The sequence below is a fragment of the Camelus bactrianus genome, chromosome 3 (assembly GCF_048773025.1).
Source record: "Camelus bactrianus isolate YW-2024 breed Bactrian camel chromosome 3, ASM4877302v1, whole genome shotgun sequence".
Taxonomy (NCBI): Eukaryota; Metazoa; Chordata; class Mammalia; order Artiodactyla; family Camelidae; genus Camelus; species Camelus bactrianus.
In genome coordinates this window covers 48,605,332-48,624,417 of record NC_133541.1, presented here as the reverse complement: position 1 = coordinate 48,624,417, position 19,086 = coordinate 48,605,332, and the positions used below count along the sequence as shown (strand labels likewise).

At 37.0% G+C, this 19,086-nt stretch overlaps 1 protein-coding gene across 1 annotated transcript in view; it reads right to left on the bottom strand.

Moving 5' to 3' along the window:
• Positions 1-19,086, bottom strand: part of MCCC2 (methylcrotonyl-CoA carboxylase subunit 2) — a 58,978-nt gene that overhangs the window by 4,002 nt on the left and 35,890 nt on the right. The window contains exons 9-16 of the mRNA XM_010949314.3: positions 16,366-16,465; positions 16,160-16,255; positions 12,760-12,832; positions 9,352-9,428; positions 7,408-7,474; positions 4,670-4,826; positions 3,664-3,778; positions 1,734-1,819 (exon numbers count right to left, since the gene is read on the bottom strand). Coding sequence (XP_010947616.2) covers positions 1,734-1,819; positions 3,664-3,778; positions 4,670-4,826; positions 7,408-7,474; positions 9,352-9,428; positions 12,760-12,832; positions 16,160-16,255; positions 16,366-16,465 — 771 coding nt within the window. The remainder of the gene's footprint in view (positions 1-1,733; positions 1,820-3,663; positions 3,779-4,669; positions 4,827-7,407; positions 7,475-9,351; positions 9,429-12,759; positions 12,833-16,159; positions 16,256-16,365; positions 16,466-19,086) is intronic.

Here is a 19,086-nt window from a genome sequence, read left to right as displayed (position 1 = left end):
TCTATTTATTTGATGGAGCTATTGAGGATTGAACCCAGGACCTCATGCATGCTAACAAGCATGTCCTCTACCACTGAGCTATGCCCTCCCCCATCATTGTTAAGCTGAGATTTATTAAACCCAAGGACAGTGCCATAAGCTGGCATAAAAATCCTTTCATCTTTGAAAGAAAGCTGGTGTGTGCATGCTACCAACTGTTTCCATAGAAGGGTTAAACATCTCCAAATTAACAGAAAAACCTTACTGTTTTTCGATATTAATTTCCAAAGATAAGTCCATCTGGGTCATTTGCTCTCCTGTCTTTGAGTATAATCCATTAAAAAGAATAATAATGTAAGTATGGAAATAATGAAAGATTCAGTCTTAAGCAATGACTTAGCCAGGGCTGAAAAACAAATCAATGGCTCACATAAAATAAGCTATTTTTCAAAGTTTAATATTTCGACTGTCCTTGTGAATTTCAGTCAAAGTCTTACATAAAAACAAACGAAAAACTATCGGTGAAGCTTAAGATGTATATTTTCTCTTTAACCTTTTATATGGTTTTCTATTTCCCCTTTGCATCTACTGGCTACTATATAAGCCTATCTAAGTGATAGTAAAAACAACATGTATTTCTCAAATCAAAGACTATGAAATATTTTGTTCTTAATTTAATAAATCAATGACCAACCACAACAAAATACACCTGTACATTTGCTTGCAAAAGCACATACTAACAAAAAGCAAAACAGGCTTTTTAAAACTCCCAAGTGGTATTATTTGAATTTTGAACCTAATTATGCTTTGGAAAATAAGTATGCTCCATCTTTGCACCCACCTCCACCCCCAACATCAGGAGCAGTGCCTACCACAAAAGATGCCTTCAAAATGACTGAAATGGATTTTAACTTTTGATTTTCTTTTCTCCCTCCTCTCCAGTTTGCCTTCACCAGTAAATAGCATAAGTCACAGCATAACCTAACGTTAAAAGACACAGTCTTTTTCTTTTTACCAATCTGCCTGAGGGATAAAAGAAAGACATGAAGTTTAAATCATTCTTCAGAGTGAAGAACATTAAAGTTGTTGGAAAAAGAGGTCTGAAAGCACACATAAGTCTCAGCAGGAACAGCTGTGATAATTTATCACCTCATTTAAGTGGTGTAAGAAACAGACAGAACAAGAGCTGCAATGGTGTGTGAGGTAATTGGGTGGTGTTGACACGTGGACCCTGGCTATGACTAATCACCTTCTGAATGCACAAGCACACTTGTTAACAAGTGTCAGTAAGTGTTCAACCAATCTCATGCTTAAAATGGGGTGAAAACAAAATATTCAGAGAGAGGTATAACAGGAATCCATATGTTAAACAAAAATCACTGCAGAACTAATTCCTGAAAGTAACATAGCCTGGATTATAATTCTTAACTTCCCAGCCCCAGCCCCAGTGTGGTCCATCTCTGGCTACAGTGCTCCTCCAGGCCTCGGATACTTCAACTAGGAAGGGAAGGGGGGGAGAGGGGCAGAATCAGACCAATGGTGGGGGATCCGCAGCCCCACCTGGGAGAAGTGGCAGCATTTCAGCAGCACGCACTTCCATTAAAGAGACAAAAGTACAAAATTAAGTGTGTCCAAACATTACTCTTTCTTTCTCAGGAAGGCTGGACCATTCCAATTGCTCAGGTCTCTGAAAAGCTGCTGTCCTGACTGCCAGGATGTGCCCATTAAGGAGTTAATTATTCTCTGGCTCCCACCTTGCACTGCAATAGTAAGGGTTTCCTTCCTCTTCAAACTTCTTAATGATGGGCTCTTTTAAAGCTGCTTCATCATCACTGGAGAACTGAAAGAAAAGGGACTATGAGTAAGTCCACTGCAGTGGAAAAACAGACCCACTCAAGAGAATCTCAAGGAAAGGGGGCAACAGATTTCATGAATGATAATATTACAACCAACATCTGCACAGTGATGTATAGATTACAAGTGATACTTTAACAAACATCATCTCCCCTGAGACACAAGTTTCAAATTAGTGCACCGTTATATCTCCCTTATCAGAATCAACATCCTGTCTGTTTAATGTAAGGTCAAAACCAAGGTTATCACATATCCCAGCAGGGTACGGCAATGGATATGAATTATATGATATAACAAAAGAGCATTAATACATTTAGCAGCTTCTGTCTAAGAAGGTGAAAAAGTAGAGGATTTTCATTCCAAATAGCCAAAATTTTAAACATTTCAAGCTTAAAGCAATAAGCATAAAACACATCAACCACATCTTAAATAACCTCTTCAATTTCCCAGATAGTTGAGAGATATTTTTCCCTAATTAAAAATTAAATGGCTTGCCCATCAGTATTGCCAGAAACAAGCGATAATTAATTCAGACATAAAAATCTTTATGCAAACTAATTTTGAAACCCTGAAAAGTATTTTCAACTTAAAAAATATTCCACACCAAAAATAAATGATTTATTTCAAATAAACCCAACCTTTTTTAATGTACTTCCAAGGTTTAACATCATTTATAGGTCAAGAATTTGGAAGGAGAACCATTAAAATCTTGTACTTCCATATATAAAAATACATGAATTCATGTATCTGTATAACAAATTAATCAATAAGAGATCACCGTGCTGGGCTAGAGTTCAAGACGTATCTTCAAAATACCAGGTAGAATTTCGTATCTCCTACTCCCTCACTCCTCCCTATATACACATAAAAGTAAAGCTCTCCTTTTGCTTGGATACTAGTCAGTACTAAAGTGAATCTGAAACCTCGATTAAAGTCTACAGAGTTACAACTGCTTGGAGAAGATAGCTGGGATGTGAGGCATGGGTGGGATGCATTCAACATTCAAGGAGGCAGGAACCATGCTCTGGCTTTACATTAGCCCGACTCCACCAGATGATCAATCACTAAATGACAGGACTGAGAGCTTGCAAAGGTAGGGCCTCCTCTGTGTTATGCCTTGTTATGATGAGACAGTGCACCTAAGCAACTTCAGGGACATACACTGATCATTTTAAGGCTTGGTGCTTACAAAATAGTTACAAGTTATAATAAAATTTAATGCAAAATTCCAGACAAATATCTAACAGAAACACAAACAAAAGAATTCATTTTAAAAGCAGCCACTTGCAGATTTGCTTTTCACTAAGCTTCCAGTACCCTGTCCACCCTTCTTCACTTTATTTTCACACAGTGTAATATAATAATGGTACTCTATGCTCATTAGATGTCTGGGCCCTCCCACTCAAGGTATCCTTAACAACAATCTAAAAGTAAAATAGAAAACAGAATTCTGCCACTTTAGGGCATAAAATCAAAGATGTAAGTCAGATTTATTTAAATCTCACTAAATGCAAATGACTAAGAATCAAATATCTTTATGCCTCAGGCACCCACAGACAGTGTTTTGGAAGTGTTTTCTTGGAGAATCTGAAAAATTTGTAAATTACCATGAGACGGTACTTCAAATGAAATGACTCTAAAAAGAGAGAGGGAGAATGTCTAAGTCTAGGTTGCTAAACAACTTCCAGGTCACCATCTTCTAGGTAAAGCCAAGCTCTGCCTGTTGGAACTCTACCCACAAACTTGGAGGGGTCTTGACTGTGCTGCTCCCTGGCTCCACGGTATTCTGGTGAAAGCCAAACCCAGAGACAGAGGAGAAATGGCATTTACCTGTTTCCCTTCCCGTGCTCTTTGGTCCTTTGCTACTGTCACCAGCACGTTAGCTGCCTGCTCTCCTCCCATCACTGAGACACGAGCATTTGGCCACAGGTAGAGAAATCTTGGGCTATAGGGGCGAAGAAAAAGAATGACCAAATGAATTCACTGTATAACACAGAAATATTCAGAGGCCCATATTTACCTTTTAAATTAGTGGTTCTTCATTCTAGCTGCACATTACAATTATCTGAAGGTTAAAAAACAACAACAATGCCTAGAACGCAACCTAGACTAATCTCCAGCAGTGGGGCCTGAGCATGATAGGATTTTTAAGTTCTCCAGGTGATTCTGCTATTTATTTTGATGGACTGTATTTTTCCATTTCACCTAAATTTACTGGGCAAAAAAGTATTCAAAATACCTCTTATTATCTGCAGTCAAGCCTTGTATTTCATTCTTAATATTAGTTACACGCACCTTCTCCTTTTATATTTTTCATTTTACCGGGGGATTATCAAGTTTGTTAACATTTTTAAACAAAGCAACTTTGGACTTTTCTGATTCTTCTGTCTTTATAGTGTTTGCTCTTTATTATGTTCTGTTTCTATTTTTCTTGTGTTTAATATGCCAGTCTTCTTTGAACTTCTTGAGGTGGCTACTTGGCTTATTGATTTTCAGCCTTACTTCTTTTCCAGGATATTTAGTTAGGTCCACACACCTTTCTCAAAGCAAGACTTCAGCTGCATCACACAAGTCATGATATGTAGTATTTTCATTATTGGCTATTCCAAAATATTTTCTGATTCCCACTGTGGATTTCTTCCAAGTGGTACCTTTAGCATTAGAATTTAGCATTAGATTTCATTTCACCCCTCCAAATGATACAAATTATGATATAATTAGTCAAGATTTGTGAATGTCACTCTGTATTTCAGATAAACTTGAAATAAACTGAGCATTCATAATTATATTTGAAGTATGATTCATTCTTTCAGAGACAACCATGACAACCACCTACCTATATGCTCTGCCACACATCCCATAGTTTCCAGCCCCATATGATCCCCCAATGATGACGGTTATCTTAGGCACATTGGCACAGGCCACGGCAGTCACCAACTTGGCGCCATCCTTGGCAATTCCTTCAGCTTCATAGTCTCTACCAATCATAAATCCTATGAGAAAGAACAGAAAGAGAGCCTCTGGATGATGGGATTAATGTGCAGAAGTCATCTTCACCAAGGTATGAGAAGGACATCTTGTCAAACTACATTTTACTACAGACCTCTCACCCTAAAAAAGTATTTATATGTGAAGTATACCCCCAAGAAAGTTTACCTTCAAGGTAAAATAAAATTTTCCCTAATCATTTTTAAAATGTTTTAAATGATTCATCTGGACACACACAGAAATCCTCAAACAAGCTAAGAATGCAGCTTATCTTTAAGAAATTATCTTAAAACAGCAGCTTGGTGATGAAAGAACATGACACTGTAAGCTAAGAAAAAGTTCTGTACAAGCCCAGCTATGAGGGCTTCGGGATTCACTGACCTGGTTTAAAATACGGACTGTTCCTTCTGAAGTGCTGCTTTATAACTTTGATGAAATAAAATTAATGTTTCATAAAGACGCTCAGAGTCCCTGTTGGTGACTTGATAGTAAGGTAAAAGAATTCTTCTTATAATTAAGGGATCTTTCTACTTCTTCAAGCTCCAGGCTCTGTTGAAACTGGTCTGCAGCTTCACTGGACCTTCCAGGCCTTGGAGTCCCTCCTCTTCACCTTCTAAGCTAAGTCAGGCTTCATCTGTCCCCCTCCCCACCTGCAGACTTATGCCCACTTGATTATTGTTTTTGCTTTGCAATCCCTACCATCAGGTCATCCAACTCAACTCAGCCATTTCTTATGAATCACCTGTACTTGCTAAGGATGCGATAGTACTGACATAAGAGCCTTGCCCTCACTAGACACCATCTGCTTCCTCTGTTTACCCGCACCTCCCCTCACCCAAGCCCTCTGAGCTGGGCCCTCAGAATAGCTCAAAAACCCCTTTATCTATTTTATCTTGATTCCTGTAACATTTCCACAACAGCTATCTCAAATATCTACTCTCTTTAAGCTCTCACTCCCTACCCACCATCCCACCAACCCACAACCTCACTGCCCCACTAGACCATGTGAATGATTTTACCTTCAAAAAGAAGTCTGAAGCTATCTCACTTTGCTTTCTCCAACCCTTCTTTTTCCTACTGTAAACAGCAACATATCATGCTGCCTTTCTCCCTTTACTCTCATCTCTGTGGAAGAAATTACAGTTACTCAAAGATTGTCCCTGAGTCCTTTCTCTTCTATCTGGGTGTTGCCTATTTCCGCAGCTTTAAATAGCACCTCCATATCCTGATGATGCCTACATTTTCACTTCCAGCTAACATACCTCTTCTGTGCTCAAGACTTTCCAGCTGCCTACCATTTATCTCCACATGGATGTCACACAGTTCCCTCAAATGCAATGTTACAAAACAAAATTCAAACCCTGCTCTCTGTCTCCAACCCAAGCAAAAATTAAAAAAAAAAAAAAACAAATATGTAGGAATCTTCCAAGCACACAGTTTGACTTAATACTGGTTAATAAATCATGAATCATTATTAGAAACCAGGTCTCTGGACTAGTGAAGTTTTACCTGTCCTCTTACAAGGTCTTTGTTACATAGAGCCCTCTCTGGGTGCCATCTTGATATAATTCCTCTCAAAAGTCATCTGACCAAATATCTTAAACTTACGAACAGCACCAGATGAAGATGTTTTAGCACCAGTATTATTTAAAGCCATGATGATTATCAAGAGCCAAACTGCTTCTCATAAAGGCATGCCTGATCCCAACTACAAATTAAGCATCTCTCCTTCCTCTGAACCTGAGATAACCATGCTTGACTTAGAAGACTGGGGGAAGAAAAGTTTTCAGCTAACCAACATATATGAGGGCCTCATATATGTCAGGTACCATGCAACATACAAAAAAGTATAATATGAGAATCATACAATTCTAGGAAAAAGAGCTGTACAACCATAAAATATCTTAAAAATCATTTCAAACACCATGTTAAGATCATCTGTGGAACATAAACTCAGAGAGTTGACATTGGTCATACCACTCTCTGGAGTCAAAGCTCAAATCCCAAACTTTGGTTCAGGATGTGCATGTCCATTTTAAAAAGATGTTGCTTCAGGTAGAATTAACTGTACAAAAAAAGATGAGGAAAAGGGAGGAGGGGGTGGGTATAGCTTAATGGTAGACTGCAGGCTTAGCATTCACGAGGTCCTCGGTTCAATCCCCAGTAGCTTCATTAAAAAAAAAAGGAAGAAAATGGAAGACCATAGCATGTGCCTGAAATCCTTTAAGGGAAACAAAGGACTAGGAAAGAGACAATAGGTCAGACAACACCTTTCTGCAGCAATCAGAGAGTGTTACTGGCAGAGAACAGCTCTGTTGCTTTCTGGGTGTGTAGGAAGAAAGAGAGGTGACTTAAATGTGATGCACAAAACTCACAAACTGCTTCACTTAAAAATATGGATAAATTCCCCCAAATATTTAAAATTCATGAAGCATTAACCCTTAAAGGTAATCTAAAAAAAGCATGTCCAATAAAACATTCTGCTATAATGAAAGTGTTCTATAACTGCACTGTCCACTACATGAGCTATACTGGACAATGCAACTTTAGAATAAATGCAACCAACTGGTTAAGCTATTTTCTTACCTGTAATGTTTTGAAGGAACAGCAGAGGGATATTCCTTTGGCAGCATAACTGGATAAAATGAGCCCCCTATAAGCAAATGAGATAAAAATCTTTTTAGAGGGAGGTTAACAAATTTGTAATCACCATGCATCCTGCAAACACCACACTTGGGTCAAAGACTAGAAAGAGTACCCTTTGCTTGGCTAGTCTGACCTGATAGTAACAGTACCGATATGACACTGCAGACCCATCAATAATGGAACATGTGACTGTGGCTTGCACTGTACTTGTTTTGCACAGTCATCTGTGTGATCACTGGCACATGGCTGTAGGAAAGCTCCTGTGTTCAGGATGAAGTCAATCACTAACATTCCAAACAGCAAGTGAAACTTTAGTAACAGAGAAGACAGAATTGCTTGTCAATGAGAATTTCTGAGCCTCACTGTAAGATAATTCTCTAGCTTTCAACTTAAAAAGAGACAATATAAACTCTTCTGGGATATCTACATTTTGATGATCATCTAGAATTCTTTCATGTAGCAAGATTATGATAAAATATGTCTTTCTTATCAACATACTCCAAATAAATGGGATTTTAGATGACTGCTAGACACCTTTTAGCCTTGAATTGGGAAATTAGGTCTTTAATGACACAAAAATATGACTACTCCTTTCCCTATATTCCAAACATTATGCGAGTAAGAAAACATTTCAAACCATTTCCTTTATATTTTACACTCTATTTGCAGATCCCTTTAACTTACCTTGAAATGCCTTGGAAAGTACAAGATTGTCAAGCAATTGCTCAACCTTGAATACGAGAATGAGGAAATCACATAGACTTTGAGGGCTTACTTCAACAAATGAAATGTCAGACAGGCCAAACATAACTCTCCTCCCAGGTTTATTCATGCCAAGCCAACAAATAAAACTAGGCCGAGTTTTTTGGCCTCCATGTGATATATCCTCTATTGAAATAAGTGTATTATAGTCATTGAAAGTCATTGTATTAGGAATGTTTAATATTTTAAAGAACACTCACAATATGTTATTAAATGAAAACAAGCAAAACCTCTCTCTGTATAATAACATCAATTTTGTTTATAAAAGGGTGGGTAGCAAAAACTAAAGAACCATAATAACATCTTACTCAAGGTTATTTCTTGTATGAGTGTAGATGACTTATTTTGTCTTTCTTATTTTCATCTTATAATTGCAATAGGGGAACAACAACGAGTAACAAAATACAGAAACTAACTTTACTGGTAAAACATTCCACCAAAGACAAATTCTTCCTCACTTAGAGTAGGAAAGTGCTTAACTTCCTGATACCTGTATCAGTAAGAAGCCCTTTACCTTGTTACGTACTCTATCATCGGAAGAAGAAAAACAAGGCTAAACATTTTTTATTTTCTTAAGAAAATATTTTATCAAATAAGTACATGAATTACATTTATCAAAGTTTAGGTAAACCTGAGACAACGTCGTATGAAACTGAATATTAAGCCAAAAGATATTCATTAACGCCCTCTTTTAAAACCAGAGCTTCTGTAACAAGACATACTCTCTTTCCATTTCCGAAAAGTGAAAACAGATGATAGGACAGAATAGAGTATATCATGTCTCAGAACCATGTGAACAGTATCTTTAAATCCCTCGAGTGCATGAAACACTTTAAAGACAAATATTCCTATATCCTTAGAATATGTACATATCATCCATCAATTATAGTTCAAGTATTAAGAACGTTCCTAAAACATCTGTATTTTTAATAGTGCTCAAGACAGTTCATCATGTTCATGTAATCCTCCCCAAAGCTGTTTCAAACATTAACACACAGTGTTCTGCTTGCTAAGACATCTAGTTAAATATTTTAAAGCTTTTATGCAATAGATTTTCATTCATTATTTTATAATGTTTTGGTTAAAACAGAAAAATCCTGAAATATGTTTATCAGTACTTGCCTTTTTTGCAGATTCAGAAAAGAGAACTCCATTGTTTCCAATAATACCAACTGGGTATCCAAATATTCTAGCAAATCCTCAGAAGAAAATTGAAAAAAGATGTTTATGTTTCAGAGGGCTTTTAATTTACAACAAACAGACATATTTATACATTCTTTAATATCAAATCAATGCTTAAAATGTAGACATTTTGTCTATGGTACAAAACAGCTCATGGTACAATTTATTTCTAAGATACTGGAGTTTGGGTTCTTTGCCTTCTAGAAAGGGGTGGGTTATGTGTAAAGTTATCCACTTGTCTGACCAATTGTTTGGTTAGACGATTGGGTGAGTGTGCCAACCATTAATTCATGTAATATATATGTGAATGCCTATTATGTACCAGATATGGAGGGTATTCTGAAATAGAACAATCAGAGACATAAATTTAAAGGTCAATGTTCAAGGAGGGATGGAGGGGAGGATAAATTGGGACTTCAAGATTTGCAGATACTAACTAATATATATAAAATAGATAAACAAGTTCATACTGTATAGCACAGGGAACTATATTCAGTATCTTGTAATGAACTATAATGAAAAAATATGCTGTACACCAGAAACTAACACAACATTGTAAATACTTTAATAAAATAAATAAATAAATAAAATGGTCCAATGATAAATAAAGGTCAACACTCAGAGCCATTGGCCAGTTTCAGGTGACCAGCTTGCCTTAAAAAACCTGTGGTAATAACAGGCCCTTGACATAAAGGGGATAAACAAAGGCAAACTTTTTTTTAAAAAGTTTTAAAAAGCAGGCACCCAGTCAAGCCTGATGGTAACTGAGTTTAAGGTAAGAAATCCAATTAAGCTTAGAAGAAGAATGAATCATGCCCCTTTCACTTTCTGTGTTGGCATCTTTTTCTTTCTTCTTTCTACAAGTTTTCGTTTCTGTCTCACCATCACTTCCACTACCATTCTAAATACCCACTCTCTGTACACACACACACACACACACACACACACACACACACACATACAGGAGAAATAAGGGAGAAGAAAAGGAGGGAAGAAAACCCTGTTATTTCGTGGAGTAAACACTTTAGGTGATTTCAGGAGGCTAATTATTTTGTAAACATTAAAAAATGTGAGACCTTCTCAAGGGTGATTTTCAACAAACCTACTTCACTGTAAGTAGGTGTCAAATACTTGGAAGCAAGGGTCAACAAACTGTGCTTGTGAGAGTGGGTTAAAGGAAACATCCTACCAAAGTTCCTGGACCAGGATTTGTCTTCAAGATCAAGCTGGACAGACTGCCCCTAAGACACCCAGCATGTGGCACTTGACACAAAACAGGTGCTCAATAAATAAATGGATGAGAATGTTAACCTACTGATAAGCTAGAACACTGAATTTTTTTTTATTGAGGTATAGTCGGTTTACAACGTTGTGTCAATTTCTGATGTACAGAACAATTCTTCAATCACACATGAATATACATATATTCATTTTCATATTCTTTTTTCTTTTATTTTTCACCATAAGCTACTATAAGATATTGAATATATTTCCCTGTGCTATACAGTATAAATTTCAGAACACTGAATTTTTTAAAGACTTGCTTTTGTTCTTTACTCTGGTTTTGTCTTCATTTATGTTTTTTAATCCTTATGTTTATTTCACGTAATGAAACATTCAGATTTGATGATCACCTAGATTTCTCTTGGTCTTTCAGACCTCAAATCCCAGCCAAAAGCCTATGCTGCACACCCTAAAGGCCACTGCCACTTACAAAGGCAATTCAGAGGGGCCAACTTCCCAAAGGTCTAGCAATCCACTCTAAGTACCCCCCGCCCCACGAAAAGAGCGGGGAATCTGGCATATGTCTCAGCAGTAAAGGTGCTCCCCCTGACGGTATACTGCTCTGTTAGCTACTTGGACTTTCCATCCATCTTTAGTCCTGCCTGGGATTTCCAGGCACAGAACCTACTGAGTGGGGCATATGTCGCACTACATTGGGTCGTGCTTGGAAGGAACGCCTTCTCCAACTTCCTAGGGGCCAAACAAGAAAGTAAAATGTCCAAGAAACTACTAGGGCCTACATATGACAAGTGCAGGGGCAGGAGGAAAGCTGTAAGAACTGCCAGAGATACCTGAGCCTTAGAAAAACTTGTCCTTCTCCCTCCTCACTCCCTCTTATGGCCCCATCTCTCATGGCCTGTTCCCCATCATTCTCCCTCCTCCCCACCTCATACCCTCCTTTCACCCTCATCCCCCCATCACCCTCTCCTTCTCTTCTCCTTCTCATCCCTTCCCCTCTCCTCAGTCTTATTTGAATTCCAGTACAGACAAGAGGAGATGGAAGGAAGTGGATCTCTCCCTGGTATTTTGGGGGCAAAGGTAACACAAGTCTTTGAGCAAGTCCAGGGCCAATACATAAAAGAGATGACAAAGGCAGCCCATCCATCTTCAAGAAAGCAGCAGAAACAGCTTCAACTTGTTTTAAATCGCTGTACAATGAGGGTTACATCCTGAACTATTTGGTGATAAATCCTGTCTATATATCAGACAAAAAGCTCTTAATCACTTAAACACCTAAATACAAACACATAAATTCCACTCCCAGTGTGAACTCTTCTCTTGTTCATAAATCAGACCGGGAGAAAGTGTTGTGACTTATCCTTAAGCCTCAATGTATATTTGCAATTTGGATTTCTGCAGCTACTTGTTTTTTTTTCTACTCTGGTATGTTGTCTTTGGTTGTAAGACCAAATAAAATGCCCCAAATTGTTTTGCCATTTGTCCAAGATAATCATTATAGATCCAGTATCTATATTTCAAGTATTTTTCTTCAAAGTCCTACAAACTTAACACTTTAGGTAAATGAATTCACTGTATAAACTTTTTTTTTTTTTTTGCAGACTTGGTAGTATTCTTGTATTCTCTATCTAGTATTTGTGTGAGTCAACATTAGACCTATACAGAGGCTGTGAGGTTTGACTCAGTCTGCAGCCTTCTGGGAAACTTAAATATCATAGAAAACTTTCTAGTTGAACTGGAGACTAAAGAATGAAGGAGACAGTGTTGAAATTTTTTAAATAATTATAGTTATCCAGAAAAATACAGAACTACAAGTATTTCTGTTAATTTTACTTAAGAAACTTTTCATATAGCTAATGTCACAAAGTCACAGCATAAAGGCCTACACCACAGAATCAGGCCATCGTCATTTTAAACTCTGGATCCATGAAGCCGTTCAGCTACACATAAAATTTATAAAACAGCTCCTTCTAAATATTGATTCACACATTTGTACTGCTCTAAATAACAAAGCTCTTGCCAAGTGCATCAGAGATTTGAGACAAGAGATCACTTATTTTCAAAGCATCAGAAATTATTCACATTTTCAATTCTTCATCTTCATACCTGTGACTAATGTGTCTCCATATAAGGCTTTGAATTCATCAAATCTGCTTCCATCCACGATTCTAGCAATGACCTAAGAGGAAAAATAACAACGTCCCTTAACAATTATATTACAGAAGAATTTCTGTATTAAAATTATGTATAAGGGAAACAAATTTGTAGTGAAGTTGTCACTTTCACAAAATTCCACCCTACTCAGAAAATCTCATTAGAATTTCACTTGACATGCACGGTTAATGCCCTGAAGTCATTCTGGCCCCTGATTTTACACTTCACTATAAAAGCAACAGCACCATGTTGCAAACCAGAGAGGCACAGAGAATACGTGGGCTGGCCGTGAGACTCAGAGCTTCGGGGGCTGTTCACATGTACTGGCCGAGGGTCAGGGATTCAATCAGAAAGCAAGGTCCAGGCTTAGAGACAGAAAACTTAGACTCCAACCTAAGCTATCACATCTATCACACAGATATATGTGTCCTGGAGTAAGGCATCTATTTAACTCCTCTGAGTCTGGTTGTCTCTTCTACAAAGATGGGACAAAGTTGTAAAGATGTGATGAACTAGTAGTAAAGGAACCTAAGAAAATAATGCTGAGATGAAGGATCAGTTCTGACTCCAAGCTTCTCTCAGCTCTACCACTAAGAAACTAGAGTCACAGGCTGGTTACCTAAAATCATCAAAGCCTCAGTTTCTTCATCTGCTATAAAAAAAAAAAAAAGATAATACATAAGTGCTAATAACAAAGCCTGGCTCTCATCAAAAGATAGCTATTATTATTAAGACTTCCATAAAGGCCCACTGATTCTGAATTTTTATATATATATAATTAATCTTAATATATATATTAATATATATATATATATAATTAATCTTAACTGAGTAGAGATTACTAAATAGTTTATCCTCAGGCTGGACAGCTGCATGTTAATCAATGAAATTAAAACACTCCCTCACACCATACACAAATACAAACTCAAAATGGCTTAAAGACTTAATCATAAGACAAGACATTATAACCTCCTAGAAGAAAACTCAGGCAAAACATTCTCTAACATAAATCTTAATTAGCAATGTTCTCCTAGGGCAGTCTACCAAGGCAAGAGAAATAAAAGCAAAAATAAATAAATGGGACCTAATGGGACCTAATTTCCTTTGCAAAGCAAAGGAAACTGTAAACAAAACGAAAAGACAACCTACAGAATGGGAAAAAATAACTGCAAACGATGCGACTGACAAGGGTTTATCGTCAGGGCTCATCATTCTACATCAGGACTATTTCAAAGCGTTCAAAACATGAAGCATAATCCAAATTTTTTCAGAAACTATTTCAAATAACATGTATCACTTTTTCTACCTAGTTCAAACTTCCTTTTCCTCTTTACCATATCAAAGGCTTCTTTTGTAAGATGCAAAGGCTGAAAAAAATAAGTGAACGCTTCCTAATATCTCTCTTTCCAAAAAGTAAAAGCTTACTTGGAAATGTTTTCGTATTTTTCCTAAAAGGTCTAAAAGTGGGGGTATAACAGTTATCTAAGTGCTATGTACCTCCAAAATTGTACCTTTTGAAAACCAAAAAACACATGACCGTTCTCCCACATGAAGAGAAAACCATTCAAAAGGGCAGAGCAATCTTGGGCCATTTAATGTGAAACCCCTTTCTATTTGCTTTATGATGAAGCCCACTCAGCCACATAAAATATACTAACTGATCTTCACAAAGACTCAAACTTCAGGAAGCAGACATATCATACGGTATTTCCTAGGAGCAGAAATCAATGCTCAGAGAGGTTCAATCCCAGTAACACTGACTAGGGAAACAAGGACTAGAACCTGGATTTTCCAATTAATATCCCAATGCTGTCCCATAGCTCCATATACTAGTAAGACCCCCAAACAAGAATTATTTGCTATTACGGAAAAATGTAGTAAATTATCATCATAATGATGAACATGAATCAGCAAAATGCAGAAGTCCAGGATATAGTTTAATAAGGCAGAAGTCTACCTTTATAAATAGATCTCCATTAAAATGAAATTGAACTGCTGTGAAGGCAAGGATTTGCATCTGTTTTGCTCATTTCTCTGCCCCTGGTGCCTGAAACAATACCTTCATGGAACAAGTACTCAATAAATGAAAAAGTGAATATGCTTAAAAGAATGAATTCTTAGCCATCCAGAAAACCTGACTATCCAGATCAACTCATTTTTCAGGTACATCAGACTGTAAATACTTGAATTTTCTATGCCTATAATTAATTGAAAAGTCAAACTAAAAACCTAATTCTAAAGCTCACAGTTAACTAAGTTACCATGCTAAAGTGAAGTACCCATTGAAGCCCCATTAAAATCCAGGACTTAAGACTCTCTAAAAATAATAAGAGTATTGCCTAAATAAATAATTGTACACATCCATAAGTGGGATATCACATTCATCAGTTCATTCAAAAAAATATTTACTGAGTGCCTACTATGCTGCCAGGTACTATTATAAGAATTAGGACCTAGCCATGGAAAATGTTTCATAAAGAACTTTTAAATAATGGGAAAATGTTTATAATTTAAACTGGAAAAAGTAGAATTTAAACAAATACACACACACACACACACACACACACACAATCTCCACTACATAAAAATGTGTACAGACACGTTAAGCCAAAACACCAAAATATTCTCTGGATAGTGGAAGTACAAGTAATTTTATGTTTTCCTGTATTTTTTACATTTTTCACAATTAGTACATAATAGTTGTATAGTCAAGGGGAAACGTAACAAAATATTAAGGCACAGAATCTGGTATTAAGACAACTTCCTAATTTAAAAAGTATTCTGCCAGATATGGATACTGCATAAAATAAAAGACTACATGCTACGTGCAAGCACTAAAAACTGTCAACCTAGACTACAGGAGACTATGTCGACAATCTGTAACCATAGCAACACATCTTCAACTTTAATCAAAATTCTATCTTCGCTCATATCATATTGATCTAAAAGGGTGCACTTTTTCTGTCAACAACTTACTGACATTTTATCCATTTCCCAAAATAAGAACACTAAAAAACAGCTGGAAATTGTGAAACTGTCCTACATCATTCCTAATGTCCACAGGAATACAGTATCCTAATTATGAACGAAGCAAGCTTTGTCATCATCCAGTGAAAACTTCCCAATAATTAAGAGGGATTTTATTCCCCTCTCTGTCTTTTAGCAAGATATCTTTGTCTCATATGTCACTTCTTACTGAGATCCACAAAAGTCCCTTAGTTTAGGGATGAACATAACTGAAACACCCTTCAGCTATGAAAATGGATACACTTAGCTTATAGTTTACATGAAATTTAAACACACGTCACAAACTGACAGCACAGCTTACAGCTCACAGTTCCAGTTTACACACCTCTCGGACATCAAAGCTCCTCTTAAGATTAGTACCAACTATTCCATACAATTCATCAGCAGGAAATAAAGGGTCTTCAGAAGGTTCAACAGTAACCTGCAGAAATATAGAACAATCACATTAGCCTGTTTAAAGACATCATTTCAAGGTGACATAAGCCAAAATGCTTTTCAGGAAAATAAAACATAAAAGAACATTCAACTTACATCCAATTTCTTCTGATAATTTAGATTCCTCACAATCTTCCTAGCTAAGTGAAGGGCATGATTGTCATCCAAAGCGTAGTAGTCACTTACTCCAGACTTTCTACAGAGTAAAGCACACTAAAACAATCAGAACAGGGAAAAGGAAAATAATTAAATATCTTAAACCCCAAAGATCTCTTCTCATCAAAGGATGACATCTCCTCACTTCCAAAACACTTTAATAAATACTATCTAATTTGATCTTCATAATGTCCCTGACAAAACAGTGCTAACCTTGTTTTACAAACAGGAAAAACTGAGGTACACATAAGTTAAGTACCTTGCTCTAAGACCACCAGTGGCTGCATAAGAACCCACATCTTCTACTTCTCAATCTTGATCTTCTTCTACTAGACCACAAGGTCCTACTGATGAAGAATTCTATTTAATGCTCATTCCATACACCGCAAAAGAAATTGTAATATGATAAAGTTCAACCACAGATGGCACACTTTCATGATGTAGTCAGTAACAGCAAATGAACTTATTTACAAAACAGAAAAAGACTCAGACATAGAAAACAAACTTGTGGTTACCAAAGGGGAAAGAGTAGGAGAGATCAGTAGACACAAACTACTATAAATAAAACATTTAAACAACAAGGTCCTAATGTGTAGCATAGGGAACTACATTCAATATATTGCAATAACCTATAATGGAAAAGAATATGAATCACAAATCACTATGCTGCACACCAGAAACTAATGTAACATTATAAATCAACTATACTTCAATTTAAAAAAAAAAAAAAAGTTTGCACCTAACCAAGACCCCAGTGAAGATGCCAGCTGTGGTCTCTCATTTCTGAGAGACTGTTCAGGCCTCCCTTACCACATTACACCCCAAGAGTATACTGTTACAGGTAGCACACACAAAGGCTTGAAGGCATTGTCCTTCAGATTAATGGCAAAAATGGGTATTAATAAAATGGAACTATGATAAGGAAGTTCCTGCTCAATTTCAAGTTCAATGTGAATGAAGCACAGGTGTGCTTTGGTTATTAGCTCCATTCCAATTAGATGGCTTGTTATTTCACTCGTAGGTATACATGACTTTCTAATAAAGTATTTTTAAAAATTATAAAGTCAGGCAAAAATATATACCTGAAAAAAATAGAATTTTAGTTCATTTTATGAGCAAGGACTAAGCTTCCACAATCTAAACTTTGACATCTTGTCTAGGGAAAACACCAAATCCTTGGGAGACATTTCTTAGAATTGGGCTCTCACAGTGGTTTCATGTAACTGTCCAACTCTGGGTTGGGTGTTCCTCAGTAAGAGCAGAGAGCATGTGTAACTCCTCTTTATAGTCCTCCAATACCTTTGCAAATGGTAGACCCTTCAGTTTCTTCAATTTAACATGACATTTTACAACTGACCATATCTTTCAAATGCTTCACACATAATACCAGCTATAATTGCTGACTTCCAGCTATACTGCAGTAATTCAGTAAGCAAAGAGAAGGTGAAGGAACTGCTTCCAAATCAGTAAATATTTAAAATAAAATGCTTTTTTTAAAAAAAACTGCCTAGTATTTACAGGAACAGCAGGAAAGGGAAACTTCTGATGAGACACTGTATTACATAAAGCTTTGTGTCAAATAAACTATTAAGGATGACGAATCAGAGAGGTATAAAGATGTATTCATAACGACAGAGAGAAGCCAAAGCAACCTGTGCCGGTAAATTTTATGACACTGTTCCCAAAAAAGCCATCATCATCTAATCACTGTCCCATGATTCTAAGAAGGTTATTATTAACGATAACAGCTAGCAGTCACAGGGCTCGGTGTGCACCAAACACTCTGCTATGAGACAGGAACTATTTATATCTTCATTTTACACATGAGGAAGTGAGGCTCAGGGAAGTTAAGTAGTTTGTCTACTCACAAGGGTAATAAGTGAGGCAAACGGAAGATGAATTCTAGAACCTATGCCTCTAACTTAATATACTGCCTACAGCTTTTATGAGCACCAGATGACTTTTTTAAACAGTCAAAAAAATCTTTTTAAAATTAATGCTCCTCAAATACTATCTTCATCTCCATCCCCTGATTAAGTGGCAGCCCACTTTGTTCTGTTTCTATTCTACCTGCATCCTCTCTCTCTCTCCAGGTTGAAACATCTACTCCACTGTCTCCCTGTACCAGTCAGCAAACGGCCAGATAAGAGGAATGCTGCATCTGTGCTCACACTGTGGTGTTCGCCTAAATAAACAAGTATTCAGCTCAAACCTGGGCAGAAACTCAAGCTAAGCTTTTCTCTGACTACCTCAACTCTGCTCCAGCTCTTCCCTTAATTATTCTTCCTTTTGCTTCTAGTTCTAACACTGGAAGCATGCTAGCATCATTTGTTTTGTAATTGTTTTCCAGTTCATTCATTTGTTTCTCTTATCTGCATAATTAAATTATAAGTCCTAGAGGGCAGGGACAAGGCCTGAAATTCTTCCGTATTACTCGCAAAACTTAGCACAATCAATCTACCCACAAATAAGTGCTCAATGACAAAGAAATGAATGAAAAACTGAGGCAAGGGTGGGTCCTTCTACCAACTCTTCAAAAGGCACGGCACTGTTCTTTGATAGGAGAGTGGAAATGTTGTACCTGTTTTCCTTCTCCCACCTGCTAGACTGTTCCCATAGCCACCTGCCTCCCTGGGTCTGCGGTCTGGCAGAGCAAAGAAA